Raw genomic sequence first — 20,069 nt, 5'->3', positions numbered from 1 at the left:
CAAGACTGCCTTGTACCTTTGGAGAAGCCCTTTTTCAAACAGTGCGTACCTGTCTGCTACTATTGCTGGCCATCTAGGGCAAAAACACCCATGTGGTGACCAACTCTTCCCATGCTGGCAGTCAGGGCTTGGTAATGGGCACAATTAAAATCAAAGTAAAGATACACTTTTCCTTTATTACTCTCTACTAGACTTGCCTAACGATTCCAGGCCAGAAAGACAGGTAATGAGGAAAAAGGTTCCTCTTCTCAGGAGCTGCTAACCTGTAGTGTCAATTTCACAGGTTAATAAATTGATTGGAGAAAGCTTAAATGCACCAGAAAAAAACCTGAGATCAGCCAGTAAGTTTGACTCAATTAACTTGTGTTCCTAAGGGGGCCCTGAGCAAAGAGCAGGGGGCAGTGGTCCTTAATTACATGTGCTGGTCCTGGCTGTGGCCAGCATTTCCTGCCAGCATTCACCCAGGCAGTGAGGTGAGGTGACTCTACTGCCAAGTGTTTGAAGTTACTGATGGCTGGGGGCACTCCAGAGAGAACAGAGGACTCCTGGTTACCAAGGTGGCTTTTAATTCCCTTCCCAGCCTCTGTTACAGGTCCTCCCATCCTGACCTCTTTATTGGCTCCATCCCTTCAGGCTAATGTGTCCTAGGCTCTTCTCAGACTTCCTTCTTCCTCCTGACTCTGGCCAATTTGTCCCAAGGGCACAGAACACACAGCGCATCTTGTCGTGGGCAGCAGATGATGCTACAGGTTGTACAGAGTCGCCACCATCCACAGCACTACCCCTGCTGCCTAGAGATTGAAGTCTTCCCAAAGACGTTTCTTTTGGCATCATTTCCCAAAGGGCCCGATGGTTCAAGTTCAAGCCTGTTACTCCATACAGGTGCCTGAGCCCCCACCACTGTAGGTGCTGCTTTAGATCGGCATCTCTGCTTTTTAACTTGTGCTTCAGGTGATTGTTCATGTCAGGCCAATTTTACTTCAGGGAATACCTTAGCTTCTGGTGAAAGAGCTGTATATGTTCTTCTAGACAGAGAAACAGTAGCCCTGGGGTCAGGACGCTATACTCCCAGTGCTTCGCAGGCGCCATCTCTGACACAGCAAGTCATTTGTCCTCTTCATTAAGAAAGAAAGGTATTGGGCCAGGTATCTTAGAGTCCTTACATTTCCATGGATTGTTTTTCTGTAAGTAACTGATATTTTAAACAAGCATGTTGCATGGTTTGTGCTTAAAAAACAACTTTTTCCCCCTGAGTACCCCTTTACTTCAAAATATGTTCAGTGGGAGAAATCTTCCCCTACCATACAAAAAAATTTGAGTGAGCTACCTGTTTGGTTTTAATTTGGTTTTAATTTAATCTTAGGTGATTGTTGCACTTATAGTTAAATTATACAGGCAGTTTAAATTCAGAAATTAGGATTCTAATCATGGGTAATAATCAATAGACTCTCAGTCTGGCAGTTTTACCCTTCTCCTTTCCTCCAAGTTGGATCTGGTTCAGGCCAGCAGTGCTTTGGAGGTGGGCCACATGTGCTCCATTGCTGCCTAGAGTCCCCTTACTTTTCCTTTCCGCCCCTGGACCTCACTTTCTGCCAGGGTCCCCTCCAAAGCATACCATCCCTTGTAAGGTCTTATTCAGCCCCTGGCATCTGGGGGCCACCTGCAGCTCTTCTTACTGTTGGTACCACTGGACAGTACTCAAGACAGCCTCATGTCGTCCATGGCCCCTTCACCCGTGGGGGTTGGAGGGAGGGATCCACAGCTCAGCAACAGCTCTTGCCAATGAAATCTTGCTCAGCAAATCATCACATATTATTGACCCACCTGTATTTATTTGGGGGGGGGGGGGACGGGAATCCTGAAAAAGATGTTCTTCCCATTCCAGTGGTGCAGTTTGCACATAGCTTGTCCAGACTCTTTAGTCTTCTGATTTCTAACTTTTGGAATCTCATAACCTAGGCAGGAAGAGCCTTGCTCTGACCTCCATTCATATAAGACTACAGTTCAATGAGAGTGACAGCATCTTTGAGAAGAGGAAGCCTGAGCACCCAGAGCACAGGAGACAGACAAAGGCCTAGATGGAGAAGAAAGGTGACTATGCAGTCAGGACTACCTGATAGGTCCCCTGCTTCCTTCACAAACCCTCCTGAGTTCTGCACTTGAGACCTGCTGGCCTCACATGCACCTAACTCTTGTGGCACTAATGTCTGTCCTTTGACCTCTAGCTTTGGGTGAGGCAGAGAACTTCAAGGGAGTCAGCCCTGTTCTTTCAGAAGATGGATCTGTGGTTGTGGCCAATGATCAGGTTCCCACCCCAATACAGGCAGCGAGTGTCTTCTCAGGACAACTACCACATCACGTGGATCCTGCCTCTCCTCCCCTACCCCATGTACAGCCCAGACTCTCTTCTAAATTATAGTGGGTGGCTACTGGAGGGATATTAAAGAGACCCCCTAATTAGCTGACACTGGCTTCCTAGATAGCTTAGTGGTGTCCTGCCTCTCCTTCTATCAGCAAGTCAACCTGAACCTCATCATCTAACTATCCAGTTGGCCTGAAGGAAGTCAGCATATCAGATAAAGGAGTGTGTGACTCTGAGCACTGGGATAAACTACAGGCCCAGTGATCAGTGGAGGAGGGGATGGGAAAGAGATGCATGGGGCCAGTCATGCAGGCAACCTAGGATGATTGGATGATTGGAACTCTCTAGTGGAGTGTGGAAAAGCAAGCGGGCTCCCTTCCCCACTAAGCCTTTGTGCTCTTGGCCTGAATGTTGCTGCTGCATTAGGCAAAAGTTCCAAACAGCAGTGCCAAAGGAAGAAGACAAAGATGGGATCAGATGTCTCTCCCCAAGTTCTTGGCCTGGGAGCCTTTGAGGCCAAGGCAATCAGAGAGAACAAGAAGCAAAGAAGGCCTTTGGAGACCACCCTAGCCTTCTGGAGTTACAAGCCGGTTCCTCCCCCAGCTCCAACCTGTCCTCTTCATCCAGCTCAACTGACCTCCCCCCATTCTCTCCGGCAGGGACTGATGCCCTTGGCCATGATGCACCCCCAACTGCTATCTGCTCAGGCGCAGCCTGCGTGACTGAGCCACCGCTGCTCCAGCTGTTTCACGTAAGTGTGAGGCAGGGCCTAACCAGTTCTCCCCCAGAGGGTGTCTGGGCCCAGAGTAGGGAAGAAACAGGGTGGAGAGGGAGCCTCAGAAACTCCTGGCCACAGGGGACAGGTCTTCAGTTATCCTACATGAACATCAAGTTTATCCCTTTGAGCCACCCAAACCTCTGAGTTGGGCACCATTAAGTCATTCTGCCTGAGATCTTCTAGGACCTGTATGGGAACACAAGGTTCTCTTTCTCTTTCTCAGAAAGCTCAAGAAGAGGCAGCATGTATGATAGGAACTCCAAAGCACTGGCCCTAGGGTCCTGGCTCAGACATTTGCTCTGCTATGACTTTAGGCAGATCACCTAATGGTCTGGCCTCCTCTCCTGGGTTGCAGGGTTATGTAAGGTTCAGTGTATTAGTTACTTCTTGCTGTATTACAAATTGAGCAGCTTGAACAACACACACTGATCATCTCAGAGTTTCTGTGCGTCAGGAATCCCAACATGGGGAGCAGAGTCCACTGCTTCAGGTTCTGTCATGGACTAGTTAAGGTTTGGACCCAGTGATACAGTTTCATTGAAAACTCAGATGGCTGGATAGGAAATAAATTCGCTTATGTTATTGTTCAGATGATCCTTCTGAGTCACTGAACTGAGGACCTTTGTTCCTAGCTGGTGACTGGCCAGAGGATACCTTCAACTCCTGGTCACAGGGGACTCCACAATATAGCAGCTAGCTGCATTCAATCCAACAAAAGAAAGAGCTGGTTAGCAAGAGGGAAGGCAGAACCTACTAGTTAGAATATACACACAGGTCATACACTGAAGGAGAGAGTAGACAGGGATGACTGCTAGAAGGGGGGCTCACTGGGGACCCATCTTGAAGCCTGTCCACCACTGGCAGGTTAATAATTAGAAAACTCTGTAAACCACAAGATGCTGTTTGGGCTTAGGAAGTTACTGTCATCATTTGCATCTAATTACAAAAAGGAAATTAGCCACCTGAAAAAATAGCCCCTGAATATGAGAATTTAAATGCTGTTATTACAGAGCTCTCAAGAAAAGACACTTTATGTTCACATTTTATGAGCACCTTCCTGGCTGATGGTCTTAAAACCAGACTTAAGCAGTTAGGAAATGCCTGGGCCTTCTTTTCTTTCCACAAATAGCCATGTTTTGTAAGGACTTTTAAAGTCTGTAAGAGGCGCCCTCTGACACATCTCAGTTGTTCCTCACAGTCTTATTTGCAAACTGAGTGTTTTGTTAATGTCAGTTTTAGAAGGGGAGAAGGGCAGTTTCCAAGATGGGGTGACCATTGAGTGGCACAGCTGTGCTTGAACCTGAGCCTTTTGCCCTCTGCACTGCCATGCCAGCCACTTCCAGGCCACTGCTGCTGCACAGCCATGTGGTGCTGAAAGGAGGGAGGGTGGGCACAGAAACAGGGAGAAAGCAGGTGTTCTTAGATTGCTTCTCCATAATTCCTTATCCTCTAAAACAGCCTGCAAGAAATAAAGGTGTAGTTTTGATATTCTGATGTCAGTATAAAAGCTCTTACACATTTATTTAATGCCCAAAGGTATGAAGATGTTTGTTTGTAGCATAACAGAACAGTAGCCTGGACTTAGCTCCTTTTGGTTAGTATTACTGTATACCTTTCGCCATGGTTAGTGTGCACCAGCCCTATGAAGGCATTTTATTTATTTTACTCCATAACCTGAAGTGAATAGGAAAACAAGAGTTTAAAACCATGTCACATTAATTTATTTCTGGCATTATAAATTAGTCTAGGACATTACAGGAACCTGATTGTTACATAATTTATGTTTTATAATATACAACTTTCTAAAATGTGTGCTTATTATATTTTGAATGCTTCCGATATACTTGCTGTAATTCCAAAAAGGATATACAAGCCAGTCTGTCTACTTTACAGATATTTAATAATGAGAACTTCTATGGAGAAAGTAATGTGGAAGTAATGTATTATTCTCCCAAGATTTTAAATTGCTATTTTGTTGCAAAATAGAGACCTGTTAGCTGTCAGAGAGCTTCTTACATGCCTTGAAAGAATACTATATGCAAAAGAACTACATAAAACATCTTCAGCATGTCCTGAAGGTGAATATATACATCAGTTAATCTTGTGTATTTAACTTTATCTTTTTAATTTTAAAATTTAAACTTTTAAACTTGGTTGTGCTCTGCTAGAGGAGGTTGGATATAGTGCTTATATGTTTGCCTACTTGCCTAGTAAATTGCATTTGCACTGCTGTATGTATATATAGTGCCTTCAAACATTAAAATAAAATACTGTAAGTTAAAACAGGTTGGGTACAGCCTAGAGGCATAGGACAGGTCACCCATGACTCCCCAGCTGCAGGTCATGCCACAGGTCACCCTGCATCCTAAGCAGCCCTCGAAGATGAGCTTGCAGAAAAGTAGGGAAGGATAAAGTGTTGTTGGAATGAAGTTACATAAAACCTCCCTCACCTGAGATTCACTTTCCTCCCACCAGATGGCCCAGGAAACCCCAAAACACAACCCACTAAGCATCTAGGCAGTCAAACCTGTCTTGACAGAAATGCATAGTACATTAGCAAACTGGATTGAACTGAGAGATATAATTTGCTGCCTCCTGGTGGTCAGAGCCATAACTGCCATGCCTGTGCCATGCAGTACAGTGAAATGATTACCCAACTTTTGTTAAGTATCTCCTGTACGTCAAGGTACGATGTATATGCTGCTAAGGGAACAAGGAAACAGCATAAGACAGAACTCCTATTTTCAAAGGATTTATAATTTATTGGAGTCAAGATATTCCCACATGAAAAGTTTACCAGGATCCCACTAAATGAGGATTTGAAGAGTAGAACCAAACAGACAATCAGGGGAGGCTTCTGGGGCCCTCAAGGATGGGTAGGATATGAACAGGCAGACAAAGAGAGACCGTGCATTCTCCTATAAAAAGCCTCAGGAACACCTCTTTCCAAAGAGTTAAATTCAGTTCCCTGTCTTAATCTGTTAGCCTCTCCAGCTTCATGCCAGCACATGGCCTGTCCCAGAATCTCTGAATTCCTCCCAGTTCTGGAACCCTGCTCACCCACGAGCCCTCCCCACCTTGTCTCCTACTCAGGCTGTAGGATTTGGCTCAAATATGATTCCTTTTATGGAACATCTTCCCCAGTAATTAGTTGCCCCTACTTGGTGTCCCCAAGCCCAAAGCCTGTGCTGTGGTCACGAGCCTTACACTGTGTCACAGGGTATGCTGAGTGCCTTTCCATCACTGAGTTGTAAGCTTCCTAAGACCTGGAATAGAGGCTTTACACAAGAAACAATGAAAGACAAGGAGAGAAAAATACATTGATAGTGAGCGTGCCAGGGGAGTGAGGGAGCCTGAGGTCGTCAAAGCCATGTCTCAAAATTGTGTCCACATGAGTGTATACTATGTGAATGTATCCAGGAAGGCACCGGAGCATAGAGAGGCAGGTGGAAATGATGAAAAAACAAACCTTCATGGAGGGAAGGCTGCTCAGACACAAAACCTGGTTAGTTAAGAAGACATTGCACCAGTGCCACCTTACGATACAGTCAACTGGCATAAGAATACTGGGGGCTGGGGATTTAGCTCAGTGGCATAAGCACCTGCCTTGCAAGCAGGCAGTCATGAGTTCAATCCCTGCTACTGATAAAAAAAAAAAAAAAAAAAAAAAAAAAGAATACTGGGGAAAGATGAAGAAGTCTGAGGAGTTAAGGGTACATTCTATGAGCTGGTTAAGCTAATGTGCAAATGAGTAACCTGAGACCTTGTTAAAATGTAGGCTCTGACTCAGGCTAGAGGTGGGCTGCAAAATGTCTCATTTCTAGCAGACCTAAGGGATGGTCCACAAAGCAGCAAGATTGCACAGCACCCTTGAGTGAACTAGGATCAGTACCACTGGGTGGATGGAGCCCTCTAGAAGCACAATGATGGGCAGGGGGCGTCTTTGGGTAAAGGAAAATGCACTCGTTCCACCAGCTGAACACACAGGCACACAGCTTGGTGAGTACGTTACAACTGCAGTCCGGCTCCCACATGCCCTCTGAGGAATGAACAACATGTACAGCCCTTCAGGACAGCTCAGTAGAACCATAAGACAGCTCAGAGTGGGTGGCCTGACTGGAGAGCAGAGTGATGTCTTTAGCCTACCTTAATTGACTTTGAGGTGGCAGTGGGACATCCAAATGAAATGTCCATTCATAAGCACTTGAAGATGCAGCTGGAGGCTTATATTCAAACCCTACAGGCTTATAGGAAAGCAAGATGGGAGTAGGCTAGAGATTAAGGAATACTCTGGAGGCCTTATTTTTTTAAGCAGAACCCCCCCCCCAGCACCTTTGTCTCTGTTGTCTTCTATGTCACTGTTCCCTTTACTGAACATAAGTATTCAGTCATTCTTCCATCCTCAGGATGCCAAATACTCTGTCTTTTCCCCGTGGTCTCCATGTGTCTCTGAGGCTCAGAAATCCCCAATCACTGATATGGACAGCATCCCACTCTATCCTCTTGCCTCTGTCCTATTCATTCATCCCTACCAACCAGAAGCAGTATCCCTAGCCTGACCACAGCCTTCCAGGAGCCAGGATGCTATTTCCCATGAGGATTTGAAGGAGAGAGACACTACTAAAAGGAACACATGTGTAAAGCAGAGAAATTTCTGAGTTTTGGGTCCTATGCCTTGTAGCTGGGGCCAAAGGTTTGGACACCATTGGTATTTGTGCCCAGGAGCATGGCTTTGGGGAGGAAACAAGCTATGTGGAACACCAGCCAGATTCATCAAAACCTCAGTTCTTTCTGAGCATAATAGGGGAATTTGTGGCTATCCCAAAAGATACTGTGAGGCTTCATGAGAGGACACAGGGATGTGAGTGCCAGCATGGCGGATCACACAGGCGAAGCCCTCCATCCATAGTGGTGCCTCAGTTCTCACAAACTTAATTTCTGGTTAGAAACTGAATTGAATGAGAACCCAATCAAATTCAATGGTTAGGTTCAGTGTTGACTTTATAGGGGAATTTGATTTGGTTTTCATCAAATTCAGTTTGATCAGAATTGTGAAAAGAACTAAGATTGTGAACTAGGGTACCACTGTATTCTCTGTGTCTTGGACCCATGGAATGGGGGAAGACAAGAAAGATGTAAGGAGAGAAGAAGACTAAAGGAGAAAAGCAACAAGAACCTTTCACACTAGACAAAACAGGGAGCGGCATTAGCATTCTGCCTCCTGTCTTCCTTCTGGCAGCTATATCCCCTGACTCCACCCTAGTTTAGGCCGGCCAGGCCTCAGCCACAGCCAGTCCTGTCTTTAGCAAGCGCTTTGAGGTCAGAACCCTCCTAGCTTCTGTTCCTCTCGGGTCCCCGCTCCAGCTGCACTGAGAGTTCCTCGTGATTGACTGCTCTTCACCTCTCCGCACATTATCTTTGCAGAGTTTGATGGGGCATCGGGCGGATGACAGCGGGAACAGTTGTGATCACTGGCGGAATCCTAGCTACAGTGATCCTCCTCTGCATCATCGCTGTCCTGTGCTACTGTAGGCTCCAGGTCAGTCCTCCAGGCCTGCAGCCAGAGGCTGCCAGGGTAAACCACTTACTCATTATGGGGGCAGAAACTGGGGACTCACTTTGGGGCCCACAAAGCCCAAAGCTACAGAAGATCAGAGGTTTAAATTCAGGAATTGGTAGTGGTGTTCAGAAAGAAACTATAGATGTCCCACTCACCCTGTACTTTTGGGACAATCAGAGGATATGTTGGAAAGATACTGGGTCCTGTGTTCACCTCTGAGGTTTAGGAGTAGGGAGACACTGAAAATTGCTTCCAGAACCCCCCTGTCCTATTCTCAATATGATGTTCATACTCCTCCCTCTCTGTATCCTTGTCTCTTGCAAGCATGACTTGGAGTTCGTTCACTGAGGAATAGGGAGCTAAGAAAAGGTGAAGCATTGACCTTGCAGAGCTGGGAGTAGGTACATAGGCTTCTGGGTTCAGTTTTATCGCCAGCACCAACAAAGAGTCCAGCAGAAGATATTCAGTGCACCAAAGGGTATGGGGAACAAACACAGACTCTCAGTCTTCCTGTCTCCTCTTCCTAGTACTACTGCTGCAAGAAGAGCACTGAGGATGCAGATGAGGAGGAGGAGGAGGAAGAAGAGGAGCACAACTTTTCAGTCCATCCCAGAGGCCCCACCTGCAATGCCTGCACTTCCCAAGCTCTGGATGGCAGAGGCGGCCTGGCGCCTCTCACCAGCGAGCCCTGTAGCCAGCCATGTGGGGCAGCAGGGAGCCACTGCACCACCTGCTCTCCATACCACTCCCCTTTTTACATACGGACAGCTGACATGGTGCCCAATGGGGGTGGAGGCGAGAGGTTCTCCTTTGCTCCCACATACTACAAGGAGGGGGGACCTCCCTCTCTCAAACTGGCAGTGCCCCAGAGTTACCCGGTGACTTGGCCAGGCTCTGGGCGTGAGGCCTTCACCAATCCAAGGGCTATTAGTACAGATGTGTAACCACTGCACTCCCTGACCTGCACACACACCAACACTGCTGCCCCAGCAGGAGCCATGGGGACAGTGGATGACCCTCCAACAGCCCCACAAGAACATGTTCAAAAGTTTCTTTGGCTTTTCTTGCTCCATAGCAGAGGGTTCACCAGGATTTGAGCTAATTGAATGCATGGAGAACGAGGGTTGGGGCTGGCTCCAATCCAGAACCCAAAGCTGGAGACTTATCTATTGACTGATTCTGCAACTTCACCAGTTTCTCTGTTGGGACTTCCGCCCAACAGCCATAGTGCCACCACAACCCCTTCCAGAAAGCCCAAACCCCTGGCTTTGCAAGGCTATGAAAAGCCCCCGAGAAAGCTAAGCTAAGGCTACAGTGGCTTTCAGAATCCTTGGGAAATAAAGTAGCTATGCCTACAAGAAAAGGAGACAAAGGGCTAAGAGAAAAGTGAGGGCTACGTAGTCTAGAATTTGATATGCGAGAAGGTACATAAAAAGGACTTCCTTAAGACTAGCTTGCTGAAACGCATCCAAGAGCTAATCTGTAATTTAGTTTTGTACTTTGGTTATTGGTATTGTCACTGTGGCTGCACCAATAGGGGTACTGATCACTGAACACATCATTTCTGCATCTGCTCTCTCCTCATGGAACATTATCAAGTTGACTTTAAAAGGGCCATATAGTGTATGGCTTTCAGTGGGGACTGTATCAAAAAGCATCTGTCTAAACTTGTCTCCTCCAAATCCTTTTCTTTCCCCACTAAGGAACCAGCTGCCCCCTGCCAAAGAAGCTTTTTCAAGTTTTGTTACTAGAGTTCCAGAAGCATAGCTAAAGAAGTCTTGCTGACTGTCTCAGGCTGTGGGCCACCATGCTGAATGCATCCCATTTCCAGGTGTGCACACATACCCATAAACCAATCACCAGACTTTGCCATTTTCAGGAGCTGCAGAGAGTGGAAGGGTCCAGGGGCACCAACTAGGAAAAAAAATCTGACCTCCAAGCAGTAAGAACAAAAGGTGATTAAGGTAGTAAGTCCCCATGACAACCAGCCAGCTGGTAAAGGAAGAGCCTGGCGTCTCCATAGGAAATTCTACAGTGGTTGAAGCTGCCCAAATAAGCTCCCATAGAGACTGCTGCTCTACTTAAGCATCCACCTGTGACTGTGGGGCAAAACTTCACTGCACTAGGACCAACTGCCCCTACTCCTAAGCACAGGAGAGGACAGCTCCTGAGAACTGGATGTGTCTTAGTGGCCACTGCACTCCCTGCACTCCAGAGATGGACTCTTTTTTGCTGCCCTACTCTATCCCAATTCCTGCCTATAACATAGCAGCAGCCTTATGCTTTTTAAATAAGTATGCTTGATGAGTTTTCAGACACCTTTGCAGTAAAATATGGCTGCTCTCCACTTCTAAGGCGTAGCTAACCACCACCTCACTCCTGTTGCAGAGGATGGCACAGGATAGGGGCTGTGCTTTCTGCCAAAATCTTGATTTTGCATTTAACAAAGAGTAAAGAGCAGCTGGAGGAGTGGGACAGAGATTGGAATGTCCACCTTTTACATCACTCTGTTTGGACCTAGAATTAATAACAAGCTGAGAAGCAAAAGACCTGACTTCTGGCCACATTTTGGTCACTCATTAGGTCTAAGACCATTCCCTTATCTTGTCTGAGACCCCACTTTCTCCAGGAAAAATAGGTTTACCCAGGTGTGTGCTAAGAGTCTTTAGTCCTTAATGAAGATCTCCTAAAAAGATCTGCCAGGCAGGCCACTCCCTCATACCCTCATCCTGGCAGGTGCTGGTACTCCCAGGTGTATAATCCAGTGTAAATGCATGTTTGCTGAGGAATGAAAGACTGCAAAATTTTTTAAAAAGAAAAAAAAAAACACCCAGTAACAACAAAAAACCTGAGATAGTAAAGCAAAATCATTAATTGCTAGTAAAGAGCAGCATGTTTGTCTGACCCCCTATTGAGTGATCTGAAATGCAGCACTGACCTTGTACCAGGAAGTAGCTTTAAGTGGGTTAATGAAATCTGTCTCCCAGTGCAGAGCAGCAACTTAGGAAGCAGCTTTAACCCACGCATCCCACTGCCAGCCCTTCCTGGGCCATGTGCAACTCCTTGATGAGCTGTGGGCCTGGCAGCCCTCCACTTCCTGGCAACCAGCCCAGTGCCTTGTCCCCATGCAATTCCACAGCCAATCCACCAGCCAACCTACCACCTTCCTCACCAAAAATAACACCACCATCATCATATCTTCTGTCTTTGCAAAAATCAGGACAACCCACCTGCTTCTTATTGGGGGTCCCAGAGTATAAATCATCCCGTGCTCTCATGTCTCCATTTGTATCCCCAGCTTAACTGCACTTAACTAACAGTCAAACTCTGGGTCCTATGCATTAGACAGCAGACAGGCCACAGCTCTTCCCCACACAGCCCCCATTGCTCAGGGCACAGGCTCCATCCCAGACTCAAGATGGCCTGCTGACCTCACTGTAGCTGTGAGGGCCTGCTCTGTAAAGAAGGAGTTCACCCCACCCAACTACACTATCCTTTTAGCTGTGGAGACTGCACTATGGGGACACTATTTGTACACTCTTCAAACTGAACTCTAAACAGGAAGAGGAGGACGAGAGGCTGGAAAATGCCCAATCCTCTCTGCTATCTTTTTCCAGCTCCACATCACTACTGTTGCTGCAGATTTCTTGTCTTGCATCTTTGATAACTTGGAATCACAACCAAGTGAATGTCAAAATAAATGCGAAATTTGAAATAGAAACCTCATGGAGTCCTGTTCTTTACGTGGGCACAGGGCAGCTGGGCATAAACGTAATGAGTGGATGCTCCATTTTGGTACCTGGAATGTCTACTTTTTACACCAAAATCCACATATTTCCTACCTTTTCCTGCTTACACATTAAGAAACCTCTCACCTTATTGCAGGGTATCCCCTATTGCCTAATCTGAGTTCACATCCAGAAAGGATTTAATGTTCCTTGGAAAAGGGGATTGAAGTATAGTAATTACTGTCCCCGGAGACTGAAGTGGTCCTACCCAAATAATAAGCCTCACTGGGAAGCAAGCCAAGCTTCTACAATTGCCCAGCCCCCTCACTTTCCAGCTTGTGGTTTCCCCTTGGGTACTATGAGGCAAATTACTTGCCCTCAGAAGCCTAAGGAGTCCCAAACTGAGTTATATAGCCAGCCCTGTATTTGTGTAAGAAGGGATGGAAGGGGAGTGTCGGGCAGAGACTGTAAATCAGCAGCTATATGGAGTGGGAATAGAAGACCAGGAAATAGCTTTCTGTGTAGAAAATAGAACTCAAGGGTAAAGGTAAAGTGTCTATGTGTAAGCTTATGTGTATGTGCACGCACAGTGAGCAGTGAGCAGGCCTCTGGCCCTGCAACCAACCTTCTCTAGTACCAGTGGGAGCATAGCTTGACTCACCTTGGGAGCAGCTACCAGCGGTGTTGTTAACCACAGCTCTCCTCTGGGAACGGGAGCCAGGCCCTGAGGCAAATATGAAATTCACCCCAGCTCCAAGCTATCTATTCTACACCTGCAGAGCTACCAACACCTTCCTCTCATACCTCTGCTCTCCCACCGGGCACACGGGGTTGGTGGCAAGGCCACAGCCCTGACCCAGCTCTTCTCACTTGACGTCCCTCAGCTTCAGCTTTAGCCTCAGGCCTGCACTGTCCAGCCCCAGCAGGGAGGAACAGAGAGGAGGAGGAGCAGGAGCCACGGTCACAAACCCATCACCCTAATATCCATGGGCCTCACTGACCAACAGAGCTCCAGCCCCATAAGCTGCATTATGCCGTCCGAAGTCCTCAAACCTGCTCCTGTCACTCTGCCCCTAGGTGTCTGCAGACTTCCAAGATAAACTCCTTTCATCATAATTTTTCATCCAGTTTTCTACATTCGAGTTCACAAGTGCTGCTCAGGGGGTACTATTTCCAGAGGAATATCAAACCATGACCATCTAAGGGGACTCAGAACAGCACAGCAGCAAGGGATGTAACAAGGAGCCCCTCAGCAGGGCTCAGAAGTAGCCCTCTCTGAGCCTCAGGTTCTGGCCTAGGAACCTCTTCCACCTCCTTTCCCTCCCTTCTCATCCTCTAGCCTAGTCCCCATCTCAATGCCAACATTCCTCATCAGCTCCCTCTGTGGAGAACCAGTGAGTACAAGATCTCTCCCAAGACACTCTTCCTGCACCTCAGCTTACAGATGCCCCACAGAGTACTTCCAGATACTCACAGAGTACCCTGTCTTCTAGCACCCTCTGGATCTCTCTCTAGCCATAGCAGGCAGTGCATTGTGACAGTAGGAAAAGGAGGAATTCCTGGGTCAAAGAGCCAGCTTCTCTGTGCTGTGATTTCATACTCTAGTAGACACAGCAATCCAGTGGCAGTATTTAGAGAGATTTTTCAATCAGACTTCAAAATGAGCCATGCCTAGCTCCACAATGACTGTGTGACTTCAGGCAACATTTTAGACCTTTCTGTGCCTCTGTTTTCTCATCTGTAAAATGGGGACAGTAAAATACACATTAATCTGTAGTTACAAAAATTCAGTGAGCTGACACCTGGTGCATATGAGGACCATTACTATTACTAGGATTTGTAGATGGAGCCAAATCTGCAGAAGAGGGCAGCAGGGCCCACACTGGGATTGCTCAGGGCTCCACTCTTGCCACTGCCACTTATACTCAAACCTTCTTGAAGCCCTTCTTCCCTGCCCCCTCTCCCTACCCCTTTCAGGCACTGCCAGAACCCACTTCCCTCCTCAAAACCTCTCTTTATTTGACTGTGACTCTTTGCAGGACCCACTTGGCCACCAACCTGGATCTGCACTTTTGCTCCCATTTGTCCTAATAAACTGAATGAAGGACAGCACATATGTTCTAACTGGAGAAAAAAATCTTCTTTCACTGACTCCCAAGTTCAAGGCTTGAGGGCCACCAACCCTCCCTGAGCACGTATTTCTTGACTTACCCATTCGTGGCTCTGCTGGGCTTCACTCAGAACCTACTACACACTCCAGCTTCTGTGTTCCCAGGAATGGGCGGGGACTCCAGGCATTCCCGGGGTTAGCAGAGGGTCCTCGTGTGTCCGGCAAAGAGGGAAGGGAACGCAACCATGCAGAACACCAAGGAGAACCACCTAGAGGTCCGAATTTGTCCCATGTCCATCCCCACACCAGTCTTTGTCTCCACGAGGCCCACCTTCCACCTGCCCCCGAATCCTTCTTCATTTCCCATCAGGCTTCACGGAGAAGAAGGAAGTGAAATGTCAACACAGCTCTTGCCTCTATCTGCTCCCTCACACTTCCTCCTTCTGAGGACATAAACTTCCTAAGAAATACCATCTAGGTTCCCTTTCCATATTCAGCTTCAAAATGGTCAAGGAAACTTTGGTTGTAAAACCTCGCTATGGCCCCAGTCATCTAACAAATATTAATTTTGTCACACTGCTTAATATCCAATTTTAGGCAATTTTCTATATAATTCTTGGTTATTTGGGGCATGTCATATCCACAGACTTCCACTGACTTCTACTTCAAGGGAGCTTGCCTGGCACTGGGCAACTGTAATATGGAATAAGATTCTAGGCTCAACTTCTATAAAGGAGGAGGATGAGCGCAAGACTGGGACGCTCACCGAGCACCACCAACCACCCGCAATCTTCCATCTCCCTCCCGCGGCTGTGGACAAAGAGAAAGACAGTTTTATTGAAGCAGCCCACGGTGCCTTGGCCTTTTCCCCTTGCTCTTTTCTGAAAGTGTGAAAAGGGCACTTTTTAGGTGAGAAGAAATAAACCTTGTATGCAGGCTCTTTGATATGTTGGTGATGAGAAATTTTGTTGAGGATCTAGATAAATCACAAAAGAGCAAACAGACCCACCTCACAAAGTCCCCAGAACTCTTCCTCCAAACAAAGGGGCCAACCAAAGCGAGAGGCTTCTCCAGCCAGCCAGTTTATGCTAGCACCTCCAGGAAGCTGAGAAGTCCTAAACGCCAACCTACAAAAGGAAGTCCCTTACTCTTGCCTTGCAGGGCAGAGTCCTGGATTGGCTGGGGAGCAGGGTCACCTTTATCCTGATCCCTAAAAATCAAGACCACTTACAGTAGACACATGCAGGCTTAGGAAAAGCTCAAAATTCTCCAAATCTGCAAAATTGCTTGATGAATATATTCAAATACATTCAGGCTAAGCATGCTTAATAGGCATATTTTCAAGGATTTTTTTTTTTTTTTTTTTTTTTTTTTGAGACAAGGTCTTGCTAGGTAGTCCTGCTAACTCACTATGCAACCTTGGCTAACCCTGAACTCACAACAATCTTTCTGCTTCAGCCAGCTGGGTGTTGAGATTATAGGTATATACCACCACACCCAACTATTTTCTACTTAACTGCTGTGTTGGGCATCCCTGAACTCTTCTAAGTCTCTGCAGAAGATTCCCCTCCACGATCCCCATTGTGTCAGGCTCCTCAGCTGGGTCAGTCCTTAGGAGACATTGGCTCAGGCCTCAGGCCATACTTCCCACTTTCTATTCTATTACCAACTGCCCCTCTTTACCACAAACGAACAGCAGGGAACCCCAGCTACAACCTCTCCCGACTTCCAGTGAATGGGACTGTTCCAGTACCCATAAGAGTAGAGGTTCAAAAGCTTGGTGGCTGGAACTTCCTGGACATCAAGACCATCTTCTCCTCTGTGATTGAAAATAAGACAAAATGACTCACTCAGTCCCGGCCACAGGCACCTGGGTACATGGAGAAACTCAGGGTTCACTAAAGGCCTGGGGTGTAAGCAGGTCTACTTCCACCCCAGTTCATCCCTACTTAGACTGCCCAAGGCTTTTGCCCCAACCTACACTTACTCTATTCATTGGGAATTGCATATTTATTCTAAAACTAACAAAGGAGCAGTCCCTCAGAGGATGTGTATGCTGCATCCAGTGAAACATTTTATAAACAAGTTATACCAGAAACCTGACTCTCCAAAGTCCTCTAAACACCTTCCCCAAAGTGTGACCATCCTGGGCTCCAGGATGATCAGAAGATCCCAAACTCAAGGCTCTTGGCTACTGAGGGTTTTGCCAGCCCTCAGCCTTCTCTTGAGCCTGCCTCATTCTTCCCCATTCTACCCAAAGGTCTCTATCTGAGGAGTTGGATTACTGACAATTCATGAGAGGAGCCTAAAAGAGAAAAATAAAAGATTGAGAACTTTAGATAAGCAGTTATAAAACATGCCTGTGACAAAGAAAAATTGGAAAGATACAAACAAAAACAGGTTTCCTATTGAGAGGGAATAGGGAATTTGACAAGGGGGCAAAAATGAAACTTTTCAATGTCTTATTATTTACTCTATATTTCTGAAAGATGTTTTTTCTCTAAGTGAACTTATATAAAACCATGCTTGAGAACTGAGATTGCATGCTGGTTTGTCTCACACAGGCCCACAAAATAGGAAAGCCTGCCTTGTTTCTGATCTTTCAGCTGTGAGAGAACCACATAAACTAAGAGTGGCCCCCTGAACACGTTGAGTACCCCAAGATGTTCTCACTGCACTGCTTCCAGTTGTAGAGCTGAGACTTGGTGGTCACTGAGCCCCTGTGGTGATTTTCAAAATGTAAACAGTCTCCTGTGCTCTAATTGCAAAGCCATTTTCTCCCTAGAAGGCAAAGGGGAGCACAGAGGGGAAAACAGGCTCAACCAGCATAGGTCCATATTGTATGAATTTAAAAACACTTTTGTTGTAAAGAGATCGAAAATGTGTGATTTTAACCATTTTAAAAGTTTACAATTCAGTGGTATGACTCCATCCACAACACTGTGCAATTATTACTACTATCTTTCCAATGCTTTTTCATCACCTCTAACAGAAGCTCTAGTCACTCACCTTTGGGGTATCTTTAAGAGATATATACATATTTTTAACATTACAGCAAAGTTTTAAGGCAGGCTCACTCTGCCATCTTGCCAGAAAACAGGGCTCAAACTGAAGCAAGACGAGGGATCTTCACCCCACTTCAATTAAATCCAAAAGTTAAAAGGTTGGAATGTAGCTTTACAGTTAATCTGGGGGGTCTGGTGGCACAAGCAGTATATTTTAAAATGAAAATGAGTGTGCACACAGTGGACAGACTGCAGAGAAGAGAACACAGCAGGACAGAGGACACAGCAGCGTGTACAGCTGGGATCACAGTGTGAAGCACCGCAAACACAGAATATAGTGGGCAGTCTAGCCTCCCCAGCCCACCTTCGCCTGGCCTCTCTCCTGCCTCTTAGCACACTGAGATCCCAGGCTGCGGGATGGATGGCAGAGACTTTAGCCAGGCCACTCAGAGGTCCCTAAGCAAGAGTCACCACTACCACCGCCACAACCCTTCTCCACAGACTTCTTTCCAGGAATCTCTGCCCCGGGCCACCATCTCACAGTCCTGAGACTGACACAGAAAGAATACTGACCATGGGAGTTGGGGATGAGGAGTAAACCAGGCACACACTCCTGGCACTTCCACGTTTTCCATCTAGAAATCTATCCAAACTGATTCATTTGAAATGACCTTAACATCTACAGAAATACAGAGATTCAACGGAAAAGTGTGCATCAACTCCCCCGAGTTTAAAAAAAAAATCACTAGGAATTTTCTCTACCCTGTCCACCTCACCTGGAAGGATTTTTTTTTTTTTTTTTTTTTTTTTTTGCATTTCTGAACCCATACACACCCCCCACCCCAAACCCTACCTTTCCTTCAAATCTTGTTTCTGTAATTTACTCCCTTAATACCTCTGAAATCTCTCCCTTGTAACTGACTAAGCAAAACAAACCACCTGCCAGGTATGGTTGTGCATGCCTGTAATCCTAGCACTTGGAAATCTGAGACAGGAGGATCACAAGCTCAAGGGCAGCCTGGGCTACAGCATGAGTTCAAGGCCATCCTGAAAAATGTAGCAAGGCCTTGCCTTAAAAAAAAAGAAAAAAAAGCCTTCACCTCCCTGGACATTCTAGTTGGACTGCTGGTCTCTTCCTCTGAACAGGTCACTCCTCTAGGGATGGAGCTGTCACTGCATCAACCCAGCGCCTGCACAGTGCATTGCATATGGTTTGGAAAAGCAAAATTCTACTACAAAAAAGATGCTTTTCTCCATGATTCCCCCCACCCCTCATTTCTTCTTGTTATTGCTGTATATATAAATTTTACTGTCTTAACCATGATTTTTTAAAAAATTTTTTATTATAAGGATACAGTTCAGTGGAATTCAGTACACTTACAATGTTGCGTAACCATTGTCACCACCTGTCTCCAGACCTCTTTTCATGTGGATTTCCACACCCCCTGTAAACAAGAACACCTTTTTCTTCCCCAGCCCCTAGCAACCATCATTCTACGTTCTATGACTTTGGCTGTACCTCATACAAGTACAATCATATTTTTTATGACTGGCTTAGTATAATGTTTTCAATATTCACCCATGTTGTAGCATGTGAATTATTTCCCTTTAAAGGCTGAATATTCCAGTATACATAGCATATACTGTATCACATTTTGCTTACACATTGATCTGTGGATGGACCCTTGGGTTGTCTCTCCACTGTAACTGTTAAGAAAAATGCTGCGAAGAACATGATATCTGCCTACATTTTTTATTGTATTGAGGCCTGTCTTGGTGTTATCAGAGAAGATGGTAATATCTTCTAGTGGTGTTGTGTCATACGATAAGCATGTCCTGCCAATGTCTGGAATGAGTATTAGGATATTCTGTTAGCCTTTGAGCTCATCTTATCACTTGACTTCAGTCCAGCTGACTGAAAGACCGTAATTTGAGATATGCTAGCTCCTGAGAATTAAATATTTTTCTAAGCTGTAAGAATAAATCTTGCAAATTTTCATGATTCAATTCATACCTGACAGAAAATGGCTGTAAAAACTGTTAATAAATGCTTTGGTTTTACTTGAGTATAGACGGTGGGGGGAAATGCTGAGAGAGGAACAGTGAAGGGCTGAGCAAAGGTACTCACATGCTTCTGCTCTCTAATTCTGGCTTGGGAACATTCTGAGATTGACATTCTTAACACACACCTTCCCACTCCAGGCACATGCCCACACCTAAATACCTTCCCAGTCAGTCTGGAGCAACCCTGGATTTGGAGCAACTCTTGAGAGTTGCACTTAATATCTCACTCTTTGTCCGCTTCACTGAATACTAGTAACAAAGAATACTATGTGACAGTAGTAGAGTCCAGGCACAGTGATTGCACTGTACCTCTTTCACTAAGACACACACACAAATGCCACCTGATTCTTTGGCTCCTCAGCTATTTGCCAAATGATTGGAGTGTCCTTTCCCACGTTAATAATCACATGCCCATTTCTATAAACTTGCTATTTTGGAAACTTTAATCAAGAATCAGTCAGC

At 46.1% G+C, this 20,069-nt stretch overlaps 1 protein-coding gene across 1 annotated transcript in view; it reads left to right on the top strand.

The window, feature by feature from the left end:
- The window catches only part of LOC100735397 (protein FAM163A), a 66,380-nt gene extending 53,965 nt beyond the window's left edge, over positions 1–12,415 (top strand). Inside the window, exons 2-4 of the mRNA XM_063239736.1 lie at positions 3,022–3,113; positions 8,565–8,679; positions 9,228–12,415. Coding sequence (XP_063095806.1) covers positions 8,587–8,679; positions 9,228–9,644 — 510 coding nt within the window. The 5' untranslated portion in view covers positions 3,022–3,113; positions 8,565–8,586 and the 3' untranslated portion in view covers positions 9,645–12,415. The remainder of the gene's footprint in view (positions 1–3,021; positions 3,114–8,564; positions 8,680–9,227) is intronic.
- Positions 12,416–20,069: the final 7,654 nt, after the last annotated feature.

The sequence above is a fragment of the Cavia porcellus genome, unplaced genomic scaffold, assembly GCF_034190915.1.
Source record: "Cavia porcellus strain 051 isolate PalLab524CR breed Dunkin Hartley unplaced genomic scaffold, mCavPor4.1 scaffold_29, whole genome shotgun sequence".
NCBI classification, from domain to species: Eukaryota; Metazoa; Chordata; class Mammalia; order Rodentia; family Caviidae; genus Cavia; species Cavia porcellus.
Note: the sequence above shows the minus strand (reverse complement) of the source record. Positions and strands in the feature narration are given on the sequence as shown.